General features: G+C 44.8%; 1 protein-coding gene across 4 annotated transcripts in view; it reads left to right on the forward strand.

Moving 5' to 3' along the window:
- Positions 1–21,418, forward strand: part of LOC110524528 (cytoplasmic polyadenylation element-binding protein 2) — a 27,990-nt gene extending 6,572 nt beyond the window's left edge. The window contains exons 3-11 of one of the 4 annotated variants that reach the window (XM_036978343.2): positions 10,271–10,361; positions 13,128–13,178; positions 13,992–14,015; positions 15,038–15,205; positions 15,356–15,445; positions 15,745–15,863; positions 15,999–16,113; positions 16,450–16,631; positions 17,326–21,418. In XM_036978343.2, the coding sequence (XP_036834238.2) occupies positions 10,271–10,361; positions 13,128–13,178; positions 13,992–14,015; positions 15,038–15,205; positions 15,356–15,445; positions 15,745–15,863; positions 15,999–16,113; positions 16,450–16,631; positions 17,326–17,553 (1,068 nt within the window). In that variant the 3' untranslated portion in view covers positions 17,554–21,418. The remainder of the gene's footprint in view (positions 1–10,270; positions 10,362–13,127; positions 13,179–13,991; positions 14,016–15,037; positions 15,206–15,355; positions 15,446–15,744; positions 15,864–15,998; positions 16,114–16,449; positions 16,632–17,325) is intronic. The other 3 variants (XM_036978344.2, XM_036978345.2, XM_036978347.2) reach the window with 3 other exon arrangements.
- Positions 21,419–21,875: the final 457 nt, after the last annotated feature.

A 21,875-nucleotide genomic window follows, 5' to 3' on the forward strand; every position in this document is an offset into this window, starting at 1 on the left:
CAAATGAGAATTTAAATTGGGTATAGCAGACAAAAAGGAAGAAATGAAACTTTGTCATCCCAATTGGGAGCATAAACACTAGCCAAAACAAGAGGGGTAGAAAACAGTTTACCAGTTACTATGACGTATCGTCCCTTAGGATCAGCAATAACCTCAGAAGCTACAAAGGGAGTAGCTTTATCAACCAAAATGGCAGCACCTCTTGATTTACTATGAAAGTTAGAGTGGAACACTTGACCAACCCAGTCCCTACGCATCCTAAAATGGTCACCAGTCCTCAAGTGAGTCTCTTGTAGAAATGCAACATTTTCATTCAAACCCTTTAAGTGTGTCAACACCCTCTTATGCTTCACCAGGTTATTAACCCCTTTGATGTTCCACGAAATGTACTTGACCGCATTATTTAGGCCCCTCTGGGCATTCCCGTTATAGAACCCTGTCATTAGAGCATAGAATGGAAAAGCAATGAGCGCCCAAAAACCCCAGAATAACTTGTCTCAGAGTAATAAAGTAATAACTAAAAAGACAGAATGACAACATTAGAACTGAACAATTCCCCCCCCCCCCCCCCCATCCCAGACAATACCTCCCCAAACGAGGTACAAGCCTAAATAGAACATGTTCTCTTCGCACAGTATGTCTGTGAGAGTGCGGTCTTAAACCTAAACCCACAGTCCCGCTCTTTAAAGTCGCGTTTTGTTAGTGGATCAAACAGCAAAAACAGAGATTTTTTATTTTTTTTATTTTTTAATAAAAATAAATAAAAGTTAATCCCTTGTGCAAACAAAATTACAAAAGCACCACTTGTAGATATATATAATTACAGTGGGGAGAACAAGTATTTGATACAGTGCCGATTTAGCAGGTTTTCCCACTTACAAAGCATGTAGAGGTAGACAAAAATCCAGAAAATCACATTGTATGATTTTTAAATAATTAATTAGCATTTTATTACATGACATACGTATTTGATCACCTACCAACCAGTAAGAATTCCGGCTCTCAAAGACCTGTTAGTTTTTCTTTACGAAGCCCTCCTGTTCTCCACTCATTACCTGTATTAACTGCACCTGTTTGAACTCGTTAACTGTATAAAAGACACCTGTCCACACACTCAATCAAACAGACTCCAACCTCTCCACAATGGCCAAGACCAGAGAGCTGTGTAAGGACATCAGGGATAAAATTGTAGACCTGTACAAGGCTGGGATGGGCTACAGGACAATAGGCAAGCAGCTTGGTGAGAAGGCAACAACTGTTGGCGCAATTATTAGAAAATGGAAGAAGTTCAAGATGACGATCAGTCACCCTCGGTCTGGGGCTCCATGCAAGATCTCACCTCGTAGGGCATCAATGATCATGAGGAAGTTGAGGGATCAGCACAGAACTACACGGCAGGACCTGGTCAATGACCTGAAGAGAGCTGGGACCACAGTCTCAAAGAAAACCATTAGTAACACACTACGCCGTCATGGATTAAAATCCTGCAGCGCACGCAAGGTCCCCCCCCTGCTCAAGCCAGCGCATGTCCAGGCCCGTCTGAAGTTTGCCAATGACCATCTGGATGATCCAGAGGAGGAATGGGAGAAGGTCATGGGGTCTGATGAGACAAAAATAGAGCTTTTTGGTCTAAACTCCACTTGCCGTGTTTGGAGGAAGAAGAAGGATGAGTACAACCCCAAGAACACCATCCCAACCGTGAAGCATGGAGGTGGAAACATCATTCTTTAGGGATGCTTTTCTGCAAAGGGGACAGGACGACTGCACCGTATTGAGGGGAGTATGGATGGGGCCATGTATCGCGAGATCTTGGCCAACAACCTCCTTCCCTCAGTAAGAGCATTGAAGATGGGTCGTGGCTGGGTCTTCCAGCATGACAACGACCCAAAACACACAGCCAGGGCAACTAAGGAGTGGCTCCGTAAGAAGCATCACAAGGTCCTGGAGTGGCCTAGCCAGTCTCCAGACCTGAACCCAATAGAAAATCTTTGGAGGGAGCTGAAAGTCCGTATTGCCCAGCGACAGCCCCGAAACCTGAAGGATCTGGAGAAGGTCTGTATGGAGGAGTGGGCCAAAATCCCTGCTGCAGTGTGTGCAAACCTGGTCAAGAACTACAGGAAACGTATGATCTCTGTAATTGCAAACAAAGGTTTCTGTACCAAATATTAGGTTCTGCTTTTCTGATGTATCAAATACTTATGTCATGCAATAAAATGCAAATTAATTACTTAAAAATCATACAATGTGATTTTCTGGATTTTTGTTTTAGATTCCGTCTCTCACAGTTGAAGTGTACCTATGATAAAAAATTACAGACCTCTACATGCTTTGTAAGTAGGAAAACCTGCAAAATCGGCAGTATATCAAATACTTGTTCTCCCCACAGTATATTCCCAGTCTTATAACAGGCATTGAGAGAGAAAATAAATAAAATGTATAAAGGCTCTCAGCCAAAAACCTAATTTGAAGTAAGGAAATCGTAGTAAGACAATCAAAAATAATAATAATAATAATTATAATAGTTGTCTAGTTGACGCTGAGACAGCTTACAACCAAGACCAAAACACTACGTCTGCGCAACTTTGAACGTTTGCTGGGCATAAATGACGCTCAAAGCTTTAAAAATGTAAGTGAAGACCCCAACAAACGTGTAGCCTCGGGAAACATTTACTGTTTTCTGGGTCAATGCAAACGGATGCAGTAAACAAATAACCAAAAATGTTTTGAGTCAGTGAGATACTCTGTAAACAAACTGAATAGGTGAGTGAGACAGCCTAGAAACACAGGAGTTAAGTAAAACCTTAATACAAGCAAGCACACTAGATGATCAAAACATTAGATCACATCAAATAAGCCTGAATGGGTTCGCCAACTCCCCAACTATACAAGACTAGCATGTCATAATTAAACATAATTGTACCACAGGTTGGTTACTTACTATCCACAGTTCGCAAGCAACAGTTGCTGAACTATGAGCAAGTTCAAGACTTCTTGATGTGACATTGAATGTGAACCATAGCCTCATCCGGAGACTCAAATGTGTAGTCTTTACCATCATGAGATGCCGGGAATCGCAGTCCATACTTCACACCTGGATGATCCCGAAGTAGTCGCTTGGCCTGTCCGAAAGCTGTGCGCTGCCTGGAAACAGTGGGGGAGTAGTCCTGGTAGATGGAGAAGCTCTGCCCTTGAAAGTTCAGAGTGGTATTCCAGGCTCGTCTGAGAATCTCCATCTTCTCATGGAAAAAGTGCACTCGAAGAATTATGTCACGGGGTCTCTCCCTTTCCCTGGGCTTTGGGCGCAGCGACTGGTGGGCACGATCAATCAGGGGCTTTTCATCTAAGGCAAGAACATCCTTCAGCAGCCCAGAAACGAAATCCGTGGCGTGAGGCATTTCCGCTGACTCTGGGACCGATACAAGTCTGAGGTTGTTGCAGTGAGAGAATCCCTCTAAACTCACACAGCTCTCCTTCACCTTTTTCAAATCCACAGCTAGGCGTTTCACGTCAGCCTCCAGGGACATAGTTAAGTCGGAGACATTGGTAGGGGAGGTCTCCAGTGCTGCAATCATTGTAGTGTGCGACGCCGTTGTTGTTTTGAGTGATGTGATTGCTGGCACCGTCTCGTTCCGCAGGATGGTTAGATCTGCTTTTAAAGTATCAGAAACCTCCTGTATCGGGCCTCAATCGTAGCAACCACCTCCGTTTTTCATTTCAACTATCTCAGAGCGTAGTAGTTTGATGGCCTCGAGAATGTTCATTTCAGCGCCACCAGGCCAAGCCGCACCCCCGGGTAAAGTGTGAGTCCCCGGGCCCTCAGACTCAAGAGAGGGCGGTGATGTGTAACGATCGTAGTTGGGAGAAAGAAAGGAGGACCAATGCACAGCGTGGTAAGTGTTAATAGCTTTTAATGACGTACTAGAACACTGAACAAAACAATAAATACCAAACGAACTAAGGTCAGAACGTGACAGTACCCCCCCCCCCCCAAAGGTGCGGACTCCGGCCGCAAAACCTGAACCTATAGGGGAGGGTCTGGGTGGGTGTCTGTCCGCGGTGGCGGCTCTGGCGCGGGACGTGGACCCCACTCCACCATAGTCTTTCTCCGCCTCTTTAACGGCCTCCGTGGCCTCTTTAGAGTGGCGACCCTCACCGCCGACCTCGGACTGGGGACCCTAGCCACAGGTCCGGAATAGACGGGAGATTAAGGCAGCACCGGACGGACGGGAGATTCCGGGAGCACCGGACAGGCGGGAGACTCCGGCAGCTCCGGAGTGAAGGGCGATTCCGGCAGCGGCAGAGTAACGGACGGCTCTGGCAGCTCCTGACTGACAGGCGGCTCTGGCAGCTCCTGACTGACTGGCGGCTCTGGCAGCTCCTGACTGACCAGCGGCTCTGGCAGCTACTGACTGGCGGGCAGCTCTGGCAGCTCAGGACAGACGGGCGACTCTGGCAGCTCAGGACAGACGGGAGACTCTGGCAGCTCCGGACAGGAGGGCGACTCTGGCAGCTCCGGACAGACGGGAGCACCTGTAGGGAGGAGACGGAGAGACGGCCTGGTGCGGGGGGCTGCCACCGGATAGACCGGACCGTGGAGGCGCACTTGAGGTGTCGAGCACCGAGCCTGCACAACCCTACCTGGTTGGATACTCCCCGTAGCCATGCCAGTGCGGCGAGGTGGAAAAGACCGCACTGGGCGAACCGGGGACACCATGCGTAGGGCTGGTGCCATGTACCCCGGCCCGAGGAGACGCACTGGAGACCAGATGTGCTGAGCCGGCTTCATGGCACCTGGCTCTATGCCCACTCTAGCCCGGCCGATACGAGGAGCTGCACTGTAACGCACCGGGCTATGCCTGCGCACCGGGGACACCGTGCGCCTCACGGCATAACACGGTGCCTGCGTGGTCCACCTCTCTCCACGGTAAGCACGGGGAGTTGGCGCAGGTCTCCTACCTGACTTAGTCACACTCCCCGTCTGCCTCCTCCAAGACATTTTTGGGGCTGCCTCTCGTCTCAGCCGCACTGCCGTGCAGCCTCCTCATACCACCGCCGCTCAGCTCCAGCTCTGCCTTGTGTGGCGATATTCCCCAGCCTGTGCCCAGGGTCCCTTGCCTTCCAAAATCTCATATCCAGAATACGGTGATTGACTGAGTCGAAAGCCTTGTCCAGGTCGATGAAGACGGCTGCACAGTACTGTCTTTTATTGATGGAGGTTATGATATCGTTTAGGTCCTTGAGCATGGCTGAGGTGCACCCGTGACCAGTTCGGAAACCGGATTGCACAGCGGGGAAGGTACGGTGGGATTCGAAATGGTCAGTGATCTGTTTACTATTCTTGGCTTTCGAATACTTTAGGAAGGCGGGGCAAGATGGATATAGGTCTATAACAGTTTGTGTCTAGAGTGTCTTCCCCTTTGAAGAGGGGGATGACCGTGGCAGCTTTCCAATCTTTAGGGATCTCGGACGATACGAAAGAGAAGTGGAACAGACTGGTAATAGTGGTTGCAACAATGGTGACGGATAATTTTAGAAAGAGAGGGTCTAGCCCAAGAGATTGTCTAGCCCAGCGGATTTGTACGGGTCCAGGTTTTGTAGCTCTTTCAGAACATCTCCTATCTGGATTTGGGTGAAGGAGAAGCTGGGGAGGCTTGGGCAAGCAGCTGTGGGGGGTGCGGAGCTGTTGGTCAGGGTTGGGGTAGCCAGGAGGAAAGCATGGCCAGCCGTAGAGAAATGCTTATTGATATTCCTTGATTATCGTGGATGTATTGATGGTGACAGTGTTACCTAGCCTCAGTGCAGTGGGCAGCTGGGAGGAGGTGCTCGTATTCTCCATGGACTTTACAGTGTCCCAAAACTTTTTGTAGTCAGAGCTACAGGATGCAAATTTCTGTTTGAAAAGTTAGTCTTTGCTTTCCTGACTGACTGCATGTATTGGTTCCTGACTTCCCTGAAAAGTTGCATATCGCGGGGACTATTCGATGCTAGTGCAGTCCGCCACAGGATGTTTTTGTGCTGGTCAAGGGCAGTCAGGTCTCGAGTGAACCAAGGCCTATATCTGTTCTTAGTTCTACATTATTTGAAAGGGGCATGCTTATTTAAGATGGTGAGGAAATTAATTTTAAAGAACGCCCAGGCATCCTCGACCTACGGGATGAGGTCAATATCCTTCCAGGATGCCCGGGCCAGGTTGATTAGAAAGGCCTGCTCGCAGAAGTGTTTTAGGGAGCGTTTGACAGTGATGAGGGGTGGTCGTTTGACCGCAGACCCATAACGGATGCAGGCAATGAGGCAGGGATTGCTGAGATCCTGATTGAAAACAGCAGAGGTGTATTTGAAGGGCAAGTTGGTCAGGATAATATCTACGAGGGTGCCCATGTTTATGGATTTAGGGTTGTACCTGGTGGGTTCCTTGATCATTTGTGTGAGATTGAGGGCATCTAGCTTGGATTGTAGGACTGCTGGGATGTTAAGCATATCCCAGTTTAGGTCACCTAACAGAATGAACTGTGAAGATAGATGGGGGGCAATCAATTCACATATGGTGTCCAGGGCACAGCTGGGAGCTGATGGGGGTCTATAACAGGCAGCAACAGTGAGAGACTTATTTCTGGAGAGATTCATTTTTAAAATTAGAAGCTCGAACTGTTTACCTGGAAAGTATGACAGAACTTTTCAGGCTATCTCTGGAGTAGATTGCAACTCCTCCCCCTTTGGCAGTTCTATCTTGACGGAAAATGTTGTAGTTGGGTATGGAAATCTCCACATTTTTGGTGGCCTTGCTAAGCCAGGATTCAGACACGGAAAGGACATCAGGGTTGGCAGAGTGTGCTAAAGCAGTGAGTAAAACAAACTTAGGGAGGAGGCTTCTGATGTTAACATGCATGAAACCAAGGCTTTTTCAGTTACAGAAGTCAACAAATGAAAGTGCCTGGGGACACGCAGGGCCTGGGTTAAACTCCACATCACCCGAGGAACAGAGGAGGAGTAAGATGAGGGTACGGCTAAAGGCTATCAAGACTGGTCGTCTAGTGCGTTGGGGACAGAGAATAAAAGGAGCAGATTTCTGGGCGTGGTAGAATAGATTCAGGGCATAATGTGCAGACAGGGGTATGGTGGGGTGTTGGTACAGTGGAGGTAAACCTAGGCACCGAGGGATGATAAGAGAGGTTGCATCTCTGAATGCGTTAGTTGTGCTGGGTGAGGTCATCGCATGTGTGGGAGGTTGGACAAAGGAGGCATCTGAGGCATGTTGAGTGGGACTAGGGGCTCCGCAGTAAACTAAAACAATGATAACTATCCTAAACAACAGTGTACAAGGCATATTGACATTTGAGAGAGACATAAAGCAAAGCATAAAACAATCACAGGTGTTGATTGGGAGAGCTAGCTAAGACAACAACGGGTAAGACAACAACAGCTAATCAGCTAAGACAACAGCAACAGGTAAAATGGCTATGAATGGGCAGAGAGGTTCGGTTAACTACACACAGGGCCTGAGTTTGAGACTGGGGCCAACAGATTAACAAAAAATAAACAAGATGGAGTACTGTGATTAATGGACAGTTCAGCAGGCATCAACTATGTAGCCAAGTGATCATAGGGTCCAGTGAACAGCAATAGATGGAACAGGGAAGCCGAGGTAGTCGTTACTATGCTAGCACGCGGGAGACACCGCGTTTAAAGTTAGCAGACCTGGGTAAGTAGAAGCATCTGCGCCGACGTCCAGCAAAGGCCGATTGAGGGCACAGAGGATGGAGTTACGTCGGCGGGGCGCGGCGGGGCGCCGTGTCCACAAAGGGTCCAGGCCAGATGTCGAAAGAGGTATTGTAGTTGTAGTAATTTTGTTTGCTAGCCCGGAGATGCGCCTGGCTCGTGGCTAACTGGTGCTAGCTTCGGGGCAGGGGCGTTAGCCACTATAGCCACTCGGTAGCAGGTAGCTAGGAAATATCACATCATATAAAGGCAATTATAATACACGTTCATCTAGCTAGTGGATTAGTCTCCTACATAGATCTATACTACATTCTCATTGGGTGACTGTGTGGCAACACTCCTCAGTTTATACAGTGGATACAGCATCACCTAAACCATAATGTCTACCTGAAGACAGACTATAGCAGGAGTCGGCAACAGGCAGCCCGTGAACCAAAACCAGCCTACCAAAAAATGGTGTACAAAAAAGACTCAAATCAAATATGAGTTTCATTTTACAAATCTGTTCACCAAGTATTGCCACAAATAAAAAAAAAGACATTTGATTGTGTCTCAATGTAAGCAAGGTATGAAATGGTTGTTAGTTTCAAATCCAATCTCTTTTTGGGCATAGTTATGGTCAATTTGCAGTGTTCAAATTATTATTATAATGTTCTGGTCCCCCGACCATCCACTCCGACAAAAATCGGCCCGTGGCTGAATCTAGTCCTAATGCCAGGGTCCCTGACTGATGCCGTAGAGTCAGCCAGGAAATGTTAGCCTAACATTGGGCTACAAATCACACACAGATTGACCACTGGACAGTATAATTTTTATAGTTAAGTGTTTTTAATCCTGTGTCAGGACTAGAGGTCGACCGATTATGATTTTTCAACGCCGATACCGATTATTGGAGGACCAAAAAAAGCCGATACCAGCATAACAGGTGGTCAGCCTGCCACGCAGTTTCCTTGTGGATTGCAATGTAATTGGCCATAATCAGCATCCAAAAATGCAGATTACCGATTGTTATGAAAACTTCAAATCGGCCCTAATTAATTGGCCATGCCATTGGTCATCCCTGACCTCTTGTCAGGACCAGTAGTGTGTGGAGTACTTTCAAGTGGTGGTCAGGCTAGTATGAGGACCATACCTCTAGCAACTTATCTTAGGCACCTACAAAATGCCATTATTGTCTAATTAGGTAAGGGAGTAAACATTAAGTTGGAGGTGTTTGAGGTGCTCATATGAGATTGTATCTTCCCTCATGTTCTCAACCATGAGAGGGCCCTTGTCATGTAAATACACAGTAAAGTACACCATTTTCTTTAAAGGTTCTGCCATCTGTGGTATGTTATAAAGGTTGACAGGCCTCGGGTTTAGATTCACCGTGCATGGTTGTCTTATAGCCCCTCTGATGAGCTCATAACCTCCCTCTCATCCCAGTGGGCACTGGGTAAATGCCATTCCTGGATTTGGTTTCTGCTCTCTGTCTGTCTGTCTGTCTCTGGGACGTGCTCCAGAGTTCCTGTTGAATCCATCATTGGGTCCACTCTGCTCACTAGCATACCTTAGTACCCCTGAAGTGAATAAATACGGAAAGAATTTGAATCCATGTATGTGCTGTTAACACACTCTGAAATATTAAGCCACATACCCGCAGACTTTATTACCCATACCTATGTTACCCACAGACTTTATTACCCATACCTATGTTACCCACATACTTTATTACCCATACCTATGTTACCCACAGACTTTATTACCCATACCTATGTTACCCATACCTATGTTACCCACAGACTTTATTACCCATACCTATGTTACCGTTACCCACAGACTTTATTACCCATACCTATGTTACCCACACACTTTATTACCCATACCTATGTTACCCACAGGCTTTATTACCCATACCTATGTTACCCACAGACTTTATTACCCATACCTATGTTACCCACACACTTTATTACCCATACCTATGTTACCCACAGACTTTATTACCCATACCTATGTTACCCATACCTATGTTACCCACAGACTTTATTACCCATACCTATGTTACCCACAGACTTTATTACCCATACCTATGTTACCCACACACTTTATTACCCATACCTATGTTACCCACAGGCTTTATTACCCATACCTATGTTACCCACAGACTTTATTACCCATACCTATGTTACCCACAGACTTTATTACCCATACCTATGTTACCCACAGGCTTAATTACCCATACCTATTTTACCCACAGGCTTTATTACCCATACCTATGTTACCCACAGACTTTATTACCAATACCTTTGTTACCCACACACTTTATTACCCATACCTATGTTACCCACAGGCTTTATTACCCATACCTATGTTACCCACAGACTTTATTACCCATACCTATGTTACCCACAGGCTTTATTACCCACACCTATGTTACCCACAGACTTTATTACCCATACCTATGTTACCCACAGACTTTATTACCCATACCTTTGTTACCCACAGGCTTTATTACCCATACTTATGTGCCAGAACACTGCAGGTTCCTTCCGCTTGTTGTATGTGTGTGTTTTAGGAACGCTCTAGAATGTACGACAGCCTGAACATGCACTCCCTGGAAAGCTCTCTGATTGACATCATGCGGGCGGAGCAAGATCCAATGAAGGGTGAGACTACTTACTTACTCCCTCTCACTGTCTTTAATTATCATACTTACTTAGTTACTGACTCACTGTATAATGGGGAAAGTCATTGTGATTGTGGTTAGGGAGAACAGTGGTTAGAGGGAATGCATATGAGGTGAAGTACACCCTTTTCCAAGGCACTGACAGGCTTCCTGCTCCCTCCTAGAGGCATGTTTTTTTTCTTCCACAACCGGCTGTGCCTTTAAATGACCTTACAGCCCTGATCCTGCTGCTACTGCTACTGCTTAACCTAACCTGGGGCACACGGACAGACAGGAGTCAGGCAGCACTGCAGCACTCTCTGTCCTGATAGGATAGGAACACTGCTCACAGGGACAGGGAGGACGGTGACAGAGACAGGGCTGGCCCAGGAGTAGAGTGACAGAGACAGGGCTGGCCCAGGAGTAGAGTGACAGAGACAAGGCTGTCCCAGGAGTAGAGTGACAGAGACAGGGCTGGCCCAGGAGTAGAGTGGCAGAGACAAGGCTGGCCCAGGAGTAGAGTGACAGAGACAGGGCTGGCCCAGGAGTAGAGTGACAGAGACAAGGCTGGCCCAGGAGTAGAGTGACAGAGACAGGGCTGGCCCAGGAGTAGAGTGACAGAGACAGGGCTGGCCCAGGAGTAGAGTGGCAGAGACAAGGCTGGCCCAGGAGTAGAGTGACAGAGACAGGGCTGGCCCAGGAGTAGAGTGGCAGAGACAAGGCTGGCCCAGGAGTAGAGTGACAGAGACAAGGCTGGCCCAGGAGTAGAGTGACAGAGACAAGGCTGGCCCAGGAGTAGAGTGACAGAGACAGGGCTGGCCCAGGAGTAGAGTGACAGAGACAGGGCTGGCCCAGGAGTAGAGTGACAGAGACAAGGCTGGCCAATGAGTAGAGTGACAGAGACAGGGCTGGCCCAGGAGTAGAGTGACAGAGACAGGGCTGGCCCAGGAGTAGAGTGACAGAGATAGGGCTGGCCCAGGAGTAGAGTGACAGAGATAGGGCTGGCCCAGGAGTAGAGTGACAGAGACAGGGCTGACACACAGTTGCATGGCAGGCCTCTCCTCTCAGCTCAGCTCAGCTACTGGACCTTTAGAAAATACTCCAAGCAGGTGCATTGTAGTCAGTTTAAAAATGACTTCTAGCTAGCTAGCTTCACACATAGTTATGACCACTGGCGTCAACATACTTACTCCCCCAAACCATGGACAGGGACCAAAAAGTTTAGATTGACATTTATAGTAAACAACACATTCCCTCACATTGTATTTTGCACAGTATACTACCCCTCTAAATGTAATCCATTACAGTGACTAGCTACTTGTAATCAGTAACGTAACTTTTGGATGACCCAAATTTAGTAACGTAATCTGGTTACTATCAGTTACTTTTGGATTACTTTCCCCTTAACAGGCATTAGAAGAAGACAAAAAGGATCCATCAAATGCATTTGGCGTGTCATCATAGTGTTCTCTGGATTGTGGTCAGAGTCGCTCAGGTGGAAAAACTTTAAACTTGCGCCTTTATTTAATGCTGAATTTTTAACTAGGCAAGTCAGTTAAGAACAAATTCTTATTTTCATTGACGGCCTAGGAACAGTGTTTTCAGGTGCAGAACGATTTTTTTACATTGCAACCTTTTAGTTACTAGTCCAACGCTCTAACCACTAGGCTACCTGTCGCCCCATTGAATATAATTGGGAAAACAGAAAGATGTCATAATGTGTTTTTTTTACGCAAGCATCGTTTCTGAATTTAAGTTTAATCCAAGAAGTAATCATCTAGTTTTCTGTAATCTGATTACAAATTTTTTCATAGTAATTTAACTGATTAATGTTACAGTTTTTTGTAATCAGATAACATGTAATCAGTTACTCCCCAACCTTCATTATTATTATTGTTCATAAACTAGTCTAAATGTTGAAGTTGGCTCAACATGGGCCTCCATAAGTATTAGTGGGTGTGGTGTTGTCCTATAGTCCTCCGGTCCTGACTGTGACTCTGGAGCCGATGGTGAGGGCATAGGCCATTATTCACAGCACAGAACCAGAGCGGGACTAAATTTAGACACACTTTCACACGCTGTGTGACAGCCAGAGGAGGGTGGAGGGTGAGAAGGAGAGGGTGAGAAGAGGGTGGAGAGGAGGGGAGAGTGGGCTCTGCCATTTATAGCCCAGACTGCTAGTACAGAAGCAGAAGACAAGGACTAACCTCAGAGGACTTTAGAAAGGAGCTCAGCTAACTGGGCATAGGAGATGTACCATGCTTACATTGCAGTGGAAATAGGGTTGCTGATCTTTTAACTGGAGATCAGATCATTTGCCAGCATCTCTTCTTTCTCTGTTCACACATCTGCAATTCTTCCCATTGAATGTAGAGATAACATAAATAGCTGACATGTGCTTCTGATAGTTCATTAGGGTTAACCCAAATCTATTCAGGGTGTTGTTTTGTTGTTGTTGTATTTTGTCAGCTCAAGCTGTCTCCGTGGAAAAGAGGGTTTTGTTCAGTGTTCTGTTCCGACACTACAGCTCAGTAGGCTGTCATGTGACAGTGGTGCTTCTGTTCCTTATACAGTACATGGCCGTGCCCTTGATGTCCTCAACCTGTCCTCTCCATCTGCTGAGAGTCTCATCCCTGTGTGTGTGTGTGTGTGTGTGTGTGTGTGTGTGTGTGTGTGTGTGTGTGTGTGTGTGTGTGTGTGTGTGTGTGTGTGTGTGTGTGTGTGTGTGTGTGTGTGTGTGTGTGTGTGTGTGTCTCTGTCATGTCAGGTCGTGTGGGTTGCCCTCATCCCGGGGCTGACGGCCTGCTCATGCTCAATGGTAATTATCTCTCCTGGCCAACACCAGCTTGTGTGTCTTCTTCCATCACTATCACCAGACTATTTTAGAAATGGCCCAGTGTTCATGTTTCCATATCAGGACTCGTTGGGGAGACTCAACCAGGCTAGATCGAGAAGCAAGCTAGTATGGGATTGTCCTTCCTGTCACGCTTTTCTGAGCTTCATTTGTGTTGGGATATATCCTTCTCTATAGTGGACTGTGCTGGATGGCTTTTGTTAAATGAGTAGTGTTGGTTCTCCTAGGCTGTGCTGTGTGTTGTAATAGTGTAGTAAACATGTCTCCTGTTGAAGGATATGCATTGTTGTTGTAATCCTACTGGGGCTTGAGATGTTGAAGAGGAATGTTTAGTAGTGTGGCTCACATGACGAGGTGGAATGCCTAGTTGTATAAGTCACATGACCATCCGCAGGTGGTGTAGTAGCTAGGTCACTTAGCTTATTTATGTAGGCTAGGTCACATGACTAGATGTCAGGAGAAGACTGGTGTCGTTTCCATTAGGCTGCTCCTCATACGTAGTCAGCCTAGTCCAGTTTACAATATAGCCTACATTCCTGCTTGACACATTGTCATATACCTAACTATTCAACATGATGTCAATCCTGTGACGATAATAAGGTTTCATGACACTCCAACCGTGCAGTTAGATGATGAGGGGCTGAATGGGGTAGGGGTAAATAATGGTACTAGAGGTCATAGTATCTGTAGTGTCAGTAGTACCAGGTCTGGGGATACTTTACCTTGCGAGGAATGTCTGCAGGGCATAAAACCACTCTTTACTTTGTTTCCATGCAGCAAGGAGCTATGGGAGACGTCGAGGTAAAGCCGCCTTCATGTGACGTGCAGTCTGTGTCATGTCATGTGTGTTGCGTGTTCATCCACCACACAGCATGCTTTAACGCTACTGAACTGCAGCTGCCAAAACAGTGTCTGGATACAAACAATTCAGGGTTTATAGTGTCAACATGATCACCACTGACAGTCAATCTGAATCATTTACTATGACATCCCAAGCATTTTTACCAGCAGTTGCTCATTTTTGAATGTAATTGCAGTGAATTTGGGGGGTAGATTTTAACCCAGGTCCAAGTGACTCTCGCCCCAACATCTTAGTCTTTACTCCAAGAGACCCTAATCTCTAGACAAGGTCGCTAGGTGTTGGGTTAAGGTCACTACAGTATATAATTGCAGACGTATATGAATACTGCACAACACGTTTACATCCAGACATTGCCATAGGAAACCATTGGTTTCAGGCTTGGTTACCACTAGTTTACCTCAGTCCATTGCTCTGACTACTACTACTGCTTTGCCCCATGGTAACAACGTGAATCCACAGCTTCCTTACCAGACCTCAAGCTTGTCCTCTCTGTCTACTGTCTGTCAGTCAGTCACAGAGCTCTGGCTGGAGTATTCACGGTTGCGTGTCTTGGTTTTACAGCACATTTACAGTATAAATACTACATTGGACATAATCCTCTATCACTTTATGCTTGTACTTTATCTTGTAGCTACTCAGCACAAAGCCTGGTGACAGATGTAAACAGCCAATTACACATGTTGTTATGGACCCCGCTCATTTATCATGACTCATTATAATAATACTATCTCTATATAACATTAAGACGTTGGGCTCCATGAATGTGTTCAATCTAGGAACTGTCAGTGGGTGTTAACAGAGCTATAGCAGGTTGGTTGCTTCTGTTGTTGGCAAAGCAGAAGTATGTGCATCTGCTTGTGATGTGACTGTATGTATTGTATGCATGTGTGTATCTATGTGGATGTCATTGTCCATGTCTGCAGGTGTTCTGACCGCTGACCTGTGACCCCCTCTTCTCCAGGCCGCTCCTCCCTGTTCCCCATTGAAGACAGCCTCCTTGATGATGGGCACGGTAACCAGGGCATCCCAGGGCTTGGCCCTAACTGTTACCCCCACCAGAACGGGGAGCGCATCGAGCGTTTCTCACGCAAAGTGTTTGTGGGCGGCCTGCCCCCTGACATAGATGAAGGTGAGAGGAGGAAGAGCATAACACAGCATAACACAGTGTTGTTAGTTCAGTGAATCAGTTGATATGCTGTTATGAAAGGTTGTTTTACCTTCTCCCGTTACTCCTCACACATCGGGCTTCCTCTCACCTCTTCTTTCTATCTCTGGTCAGATGAGATCACCAACAGTTTCTGTCGCTTTGGCCACCTGGTGGTGGACTGGCCACACAAGGCTGAGAGCAAATCCTACTTCCCCCCCAAAGGTAAAGCTCACCTCAGACTTTCTTTAACTGAAATTGACATAAAGGTATGTCATAAAGGTATGTTTTAGCACCTTATACTGTATAAATATGGCTGGTAGCAATCAATGATGGCCTTGAGACTCCTGGAAGAGACAGTACAGCTAGGTTGACCAACGTCCTCTTTCCCAGATGACTAACCTACATAGTCTGCATATAGTACTTTTTCAAACTGAAATAATTCAGTGTATTTGTAGCAGTATTACCCCACACTATTGTATATGCTGTCCTGTTCCTGAGAGTGTGTTGTGTGTGTTACCTAGGTTACGCCTTCCTGCTGTTCCAGGAGGAGAGCTCAGTGCAGGCTCTGATCGAGGCCTGCATGGAGGAGGACGGCAAGCTCTACCTGTGTGTCTCCAGCCCCACCATCAAAGACAAGCCTGTGAGTCCAACACAAACCCAGTAGGGCCATTCCCACCAGCAAGGACATCTGTGAGACTAGCAACACCTACGCAGTGTAATTCCATCTTGCGATTATTCAATGTATGGGATATGTGTGATGTGTGTGTGTCTCCAGGTCCAGATTCGTCCGTGGAACCTGAGTGACAGTGACTTTGTGATGGACGGCTCTCAGCCCCTGGATCCTCGCAAGACCATCTTCGTAGGAGGGGTCCCCCGCCCTCTCAGAGCAGGTAAACACTTCCCTCATCTCTCTCTATCAGATCCACATGACATCTCAGCTGGGCCTCTAGTTGATCTACTCTGTAATTGGACTGGGATGTTTGTGTTGGTGATGGTAGATGTTAAAATACGTAGATAAACAGATGTTGTGTTTTGAGTAATAAGGAGCACCTGAGAGCTGCCAATGTTTTCCCTATGTAATGACAATCTGACAACCCCCTCCTCCACTTTCTCTCTCTCACCCCTTAACCATCTCACCTACCCATGTGTCACTTCTCCATCTCCTCCCCACATTCTTTACTCTTTTGTTTCCTCTCCTGTTCCGTCTCTTTCTCATCTCTCTCCAGTGGAGTTGGCCATGATTATGGACCGTCTCTATGGGGGGGTCTGCTATGCTGGCATCGACACCGATCCAGAGCTCAAGTACCCCAAAGGTGCGGGGCGCGTCGCATTCTCCAATCAGCAGAGTTACATCGCTGCCATCAGCGCCAGATTTGTCCAGCTGCAACATGGAGACATTGACAAGCGGGTACAGTCCTCCCTCCCTCCACTTCCCATCTAATTAACCACACAATCCTGCTGGAGACATTCTCCTCCTGATTTCCTAGGGATGCAGAGAGAGAATGAGAGAGTGAGTGTGTGAGAGAGTCAGTCCTCGTGAGGATTTGTGGTTCAAAGAAAAACAGTGTGTGTTCCAATAGCATCACACGCAGATAGTCTGACGGTGGTTGCTATGGAGAGGAGAAAGCTTATTAGTGCTGATTGAATTAGTTCCATTTCCAGTCTCCTCTTTCTTTTTCTCTCTCTCTCTCTCGCTCTCCTCTCTCTCTCTCTCTCTCTCTCTCTCTCTCTCTCTCTTTCTCTCTCCTCTCTCTCCTATCTCTCTCTTTCTCTCTCCTCTCTCTCCCCCCTCTCTCCCCCCTCTCTCTCTCTCTCTCTCTCTCTCTCTCTCTCTCTCCTCTCTCTCCTCTCACAGCGCTGCCTGACTCCATTGTCTTTGAATCTCACACAGCTTCAAACAGGCTACTCTATCATTTTAAAGGAACCTTTTCATCTCTCATCATGTATCTCAGTATTCTACCTGTTCTCAGTGCTTTTACATTACATGCAATGTATCCATACCTACTGTTTTTAGGTATATTATGCACCCTTGCTCTCTCAGTACCTGTGTTATCTCTGTGTATTCCTCTTCTCATCCCCTCCATGTCCCTGTACCCTTACAGGTGGAGGTAAAGCCCTATGTTCTGGACGACCAGCTGTGTGATGAGTGTCAGGGTGCGCGTTGCGGTGGGAAGTTTGCCCCTTTCTTCTGCGCCAACGTGACCTGCCTGCAGTACTACTGTGAGTTCTGCTGGGCTAACATCCACTCCCGCGCCGGCCGAGAATTCCACAAGCCGCTGGTCAAAGAGGGGGCTGACCGCCCAAGGCAAATCCACTTCCGCTGGAACTGAAGAGGAACGCGACCACACGTCACCATGGCGACACAGTCAGAAGGAACGGTCAAGGAAGAGAGACATCGCCAGGCAGGAAAAAGTGCATCGCTCTGCCTCTTACCCTAAGCTATCAGTATAGAGTACATAACAGTATACAGTATATATATATTTTGTAGCAGCCAAACACTACAAGCCTCAGTTTTTCACCAAAACCCCCCTCACATCTCAGGCTCTGACAACTTTTTTGTGGTACTTTAATGTTTTTTAAGAGGAGATTTAAAAAGAGATTGATTTTTTGTAGGTTTTTCAAATTATTTTTATATGTGAGATTTAACGTAGATATGAGAATGTTTTTGCATGGGAGCAGCCCATCTGTCTGTCTGTCTGCTGCTAGCCACCCCCTAGTGGGTGTAGCGTACCCTTGTTTCTGGGAAAACCTTGATTCTATAATCTGAACGCCTGCCCCAGGTCATTTACCAAAGGTAACAAAACGATAGTAAGCATAAAAGTGATACATTTCTGCCACAAAACAAACTCTTATTTTTTATTGTTGATAATAATTTGTTCTTTTTTCCCCATCAGGGAAGCCATTTACACAAATTTGGAGGTTATTTTTGCTCTCATTTTGACCTGAAAAAATATTACCTCAAAATATGAATCTGGTTTTATTAATTCTATTTAACCTTTTTAATCACAAGCTATATTAGAAGCTTTGCTGCTATATATAATATATGAATAGATGTATAGGTGGTATATATTAACGCCAGCTATAAACCGGAATCTTGAAAAATGAAATGCAGTCCGCACTCACACACTCATGGCCACCTTTGCCATGGAAGAATAGAATGTGAAAATTTATGTGCATGTTTGTGTCTATACACCCTTTGCATGCAAGATAGACTTAACCAATACATGTAGGATAAAAAACAAACCACAGAAACTATATAACAGAAAACACTCAAATCCTACTTTGAATAGCAACAACAACAAAAACGTCAGAAGCCTAGGTGTAAGAAAATATATATATAAAAATGAAGATAAAGGAAAATACATGAAAACAACTTAACATTCAAAACTCTTGCATGCATTGATGTTGATCTGTTTGAACCATTTACATACTTACTATACAAGAAAAGCGATATTGGTTCTAAACTAGTGGATGCCACCATTTTGTGATGTGGTGGTTTGTATGGAGTAATGAACCCTGTTGAGTGGCGTTCAGTCAGTGGTTAGTGTCTGTGTCGTGTCTGTGCTGTCTGTGGGGATCTTGTTGGTGTGTGGAATGAGGTTTTAGTTTAGTAACAATGTAGGTAAACTAGAGGAGAATGAGAACATCACAACATTTTACCTTCACCCTTCCTATCCTCCTCACCTTTGTATAGTTCCAGAGGTTACTCTAATGTAGCATAACCCTTTGCAGACCGAAAGCATACACAGAAGCCAGGCTGGATCTGATTTCTACAGGCATAAGACTGGGAGATGTGTGTTTATGCCATGTGTTAGGCTAGTTGGCCAATTTAAACCACTGTTCAAATGTTGAACAGGAGAAGGATCCGTAAGAAGAAGGATCCGTAAGAAAGCGTCTGTCCAACATCTGTTCCTGAGTTGTGTTATCAGGCTACTCAGTTTGATACACTGTTCTCCAAAACAACCAGGCTCCCATACATATTGTAGTTACAAGTTATTAGACTCCAGACCTGTAGAAAGTGATCCAGTTTTATGTCCTGCTAATGCAAGATGACAAAGACACACTCCCTCATATATTTTCAGTGATGGGGAAATAATTATCATAAAAAAAATTGGCCTGCAGAATATGAATAACTGTGTTCTTTGTTTATCTAACTGTGACCCTGTCTCTCTGTGAGCAATGACCTGCTGGTGCACTAGCCAGCTGTTTGGTACTGTACATGTCTGTATCTCTACAGTATAATATCCCTGTTATCCTTGTGTCATTGTGTTTCCTGGTGTGGAGTCAGTCCTTGGTATGCGGTTTAGACGTGGTTCAGGGGTCAAGTGTGTACTGTCACTACTACTACTTCATGGATATAAGATTGTTTATGTTAATTTATTCACGTATTAGATCGTTTATTTGTTTATGTCTTTAACTTGTGAGTTGGGACCCCCTCTCTGTCCCCTGCCTCTCTAATCACTTTTGATAATATATTATGCACTACCTTTTCTATATTTTCCCTCTGATTATTTGATTCTTGACTCGTTTTCACCCTACCAGTTAGTCAGCTGATTCAATGCAGACATGGTTTGGGCAACAACCTATTTTGCTCAATTTAATCACTCTTAAAAGATTCAGTTCTACCGAACTTCTACCGATTTCTAATTCTACCAGATTATTTTATTTTTTCATAATGACTTATTTAAGAAATTGTGTGAGGAGGCATTGGTCTTAGGTTTTTCTATGTGAATGAAGCAGTATTCTAATGTTCTAATGTATTCGTAGGGGGTCCTGTTGTCTGTCAGTCTCTCCGTCAACTGAAAGAAGGAAGAAGTGCCACAGGGTACTGTGCTATGATGATTGGCTCTAGAGAAAATGGTGGCCAAAAAACGATGAGCAACCATTCAAAGCAAATGAAGGATCGTTATTAAGCCCCCACCCTGTTTGTTCTTTGTCCCGGTGGCCTCGGCTCTCGTGGTGTGGTTGGTGTTGTGCTCAAAACAGAACAGAGCTCTCTTGTACTTTGTCACCATTGACATGTAACACGACTCCTTGTGCTGTTTGTTGAGTAATGGGTCCTATTTTCTAAGTTGAACACTGTTACTTTGTATGTGTGTGTCTTTTTTTTTGTAAGAATCATATTTATTTCACTATTTTTGTAGACAAATAACTATTTGATTTTGATTGTATTTTTCTATTTCAATAGGTTATTATTATTATTAGTAGTAGTAGTAGTAGTAGTAGTATTACACACATTTTAGTGCCCCTAATATTCTAATTATGTCTGGCTCTGTTGAAAGACAAAAATAAACAAAAGATTTGAACAAATAATTATGTAATTGATGTATCAATATATGACTGTTTTAATATATCAATATGGTTAATATACAAGTACACATTTACACCTTTTATTTGAAGGAAGGAAACATTGAGGGTTCTATTATATTCATGGAAGACACTTGAGATTCTCCCCCTGTTGCATCGAGGCCTGCGGTGCCTCTCCTCATAGATGCTCTGAAACTTGAATATAACACATTTTGAAAGGCTGATTAACCTCGAATATGTGTTGTGATGTGCAATACTGTTTCTAATGTTTGTATAAAAAGTAAAAATTACAGTGTAAACCTTTTTAATGCAGATTTATTTTTTTCATTGCATATTTTGCAGATTTCTGATCCACAGTGTCATTTTTTACTGTCAGAAAAGAAACCCCTTTTTTTCATTGCAACTATTTTTCAATCCAGATATCTTTGTACTGATGTAAATGATTGTAGTTATTTTGGATAGTGTTTTGCTACCAAAAGGAGAGAAGTTTTCATGCATATTTATATTTAATTTTATTCCGTTTTTTATTTTATTTAATAGAAGCAGAATACTTGGAATAATTTTTCATATTATATGTCATTGATATTATTTTGTATTTTTATGTGGAAATATATATAATTTTAAGATGCCAATTGCTAAGATATTATTTTAATTTGAATTATTTTTAAGCTAAATCTTTGTAATATTGTTAAAGTAACTCATTTCTATGAATTCACAAAAGTGGTTTATGAGGTGTTCGGATTGTAATTATTACTCAATGGTTCTTTGATATGCAAAATTAATATCATGTCGATTTTTATTTTTGTTTTGTATTTAAATGGGGTGTTGATTACAATCTGTTTTCTTTCATTTCCTGAATAAATAAAGACCCATTCTGTTCAGACACAACATGCCTGCCTTTTTGTGTTTGTCAAAAGGCTTTGCCTATTGTTTAGGATGACATTGCTTTTGTGTAGGTATACTTTGACTTCACTCTACAGGGAGAAATGACCCTCTGCTTACTAGCCTAACTGTACAAGGAGTCCTCTAGTTGTATGTCTGAATAGGAGTGTAGTGAGTGATATTAATCATTATATGCCTCCTCTGAGTCTATAGAACAGTGACTATTCTTGAGAAGTTCTTAAATGCATTTTAGACCCGGACAGAGGCTGGGCTCCCCTGTGACTAGTAAATATATGGCCAGGGTCATTGTGCAGTCAATATGGTAAACTGCTTAGCACAGCAAGCATCCTGGGAGAGTATGGGAGTGAGGCGAGGCAAGGGTAGATTCAGAGTAAATGGGTTTGGAGATCAGTTTTGTCAGGTGGCCAGATGTGACCATTACCAGGGTAAAGGTGGTCGTCAT

The sequence above is a fragment of the Oncorhynchus mykiss genome, chromosome 5, assembly GCF_057628025.1.
Source record: "Oncorhynchus mykiss isolate SJ-2025 chromosome 5, ASM5762802v1, whole genome shotgun sequence".
NCBI classification, from domain to species: Eukaryota; Metazoa; Chordata; class Actinopteri; order Salmoniformes; family Salmonidae; genus Oncorhynchus; species Oncorhynchus mykiss.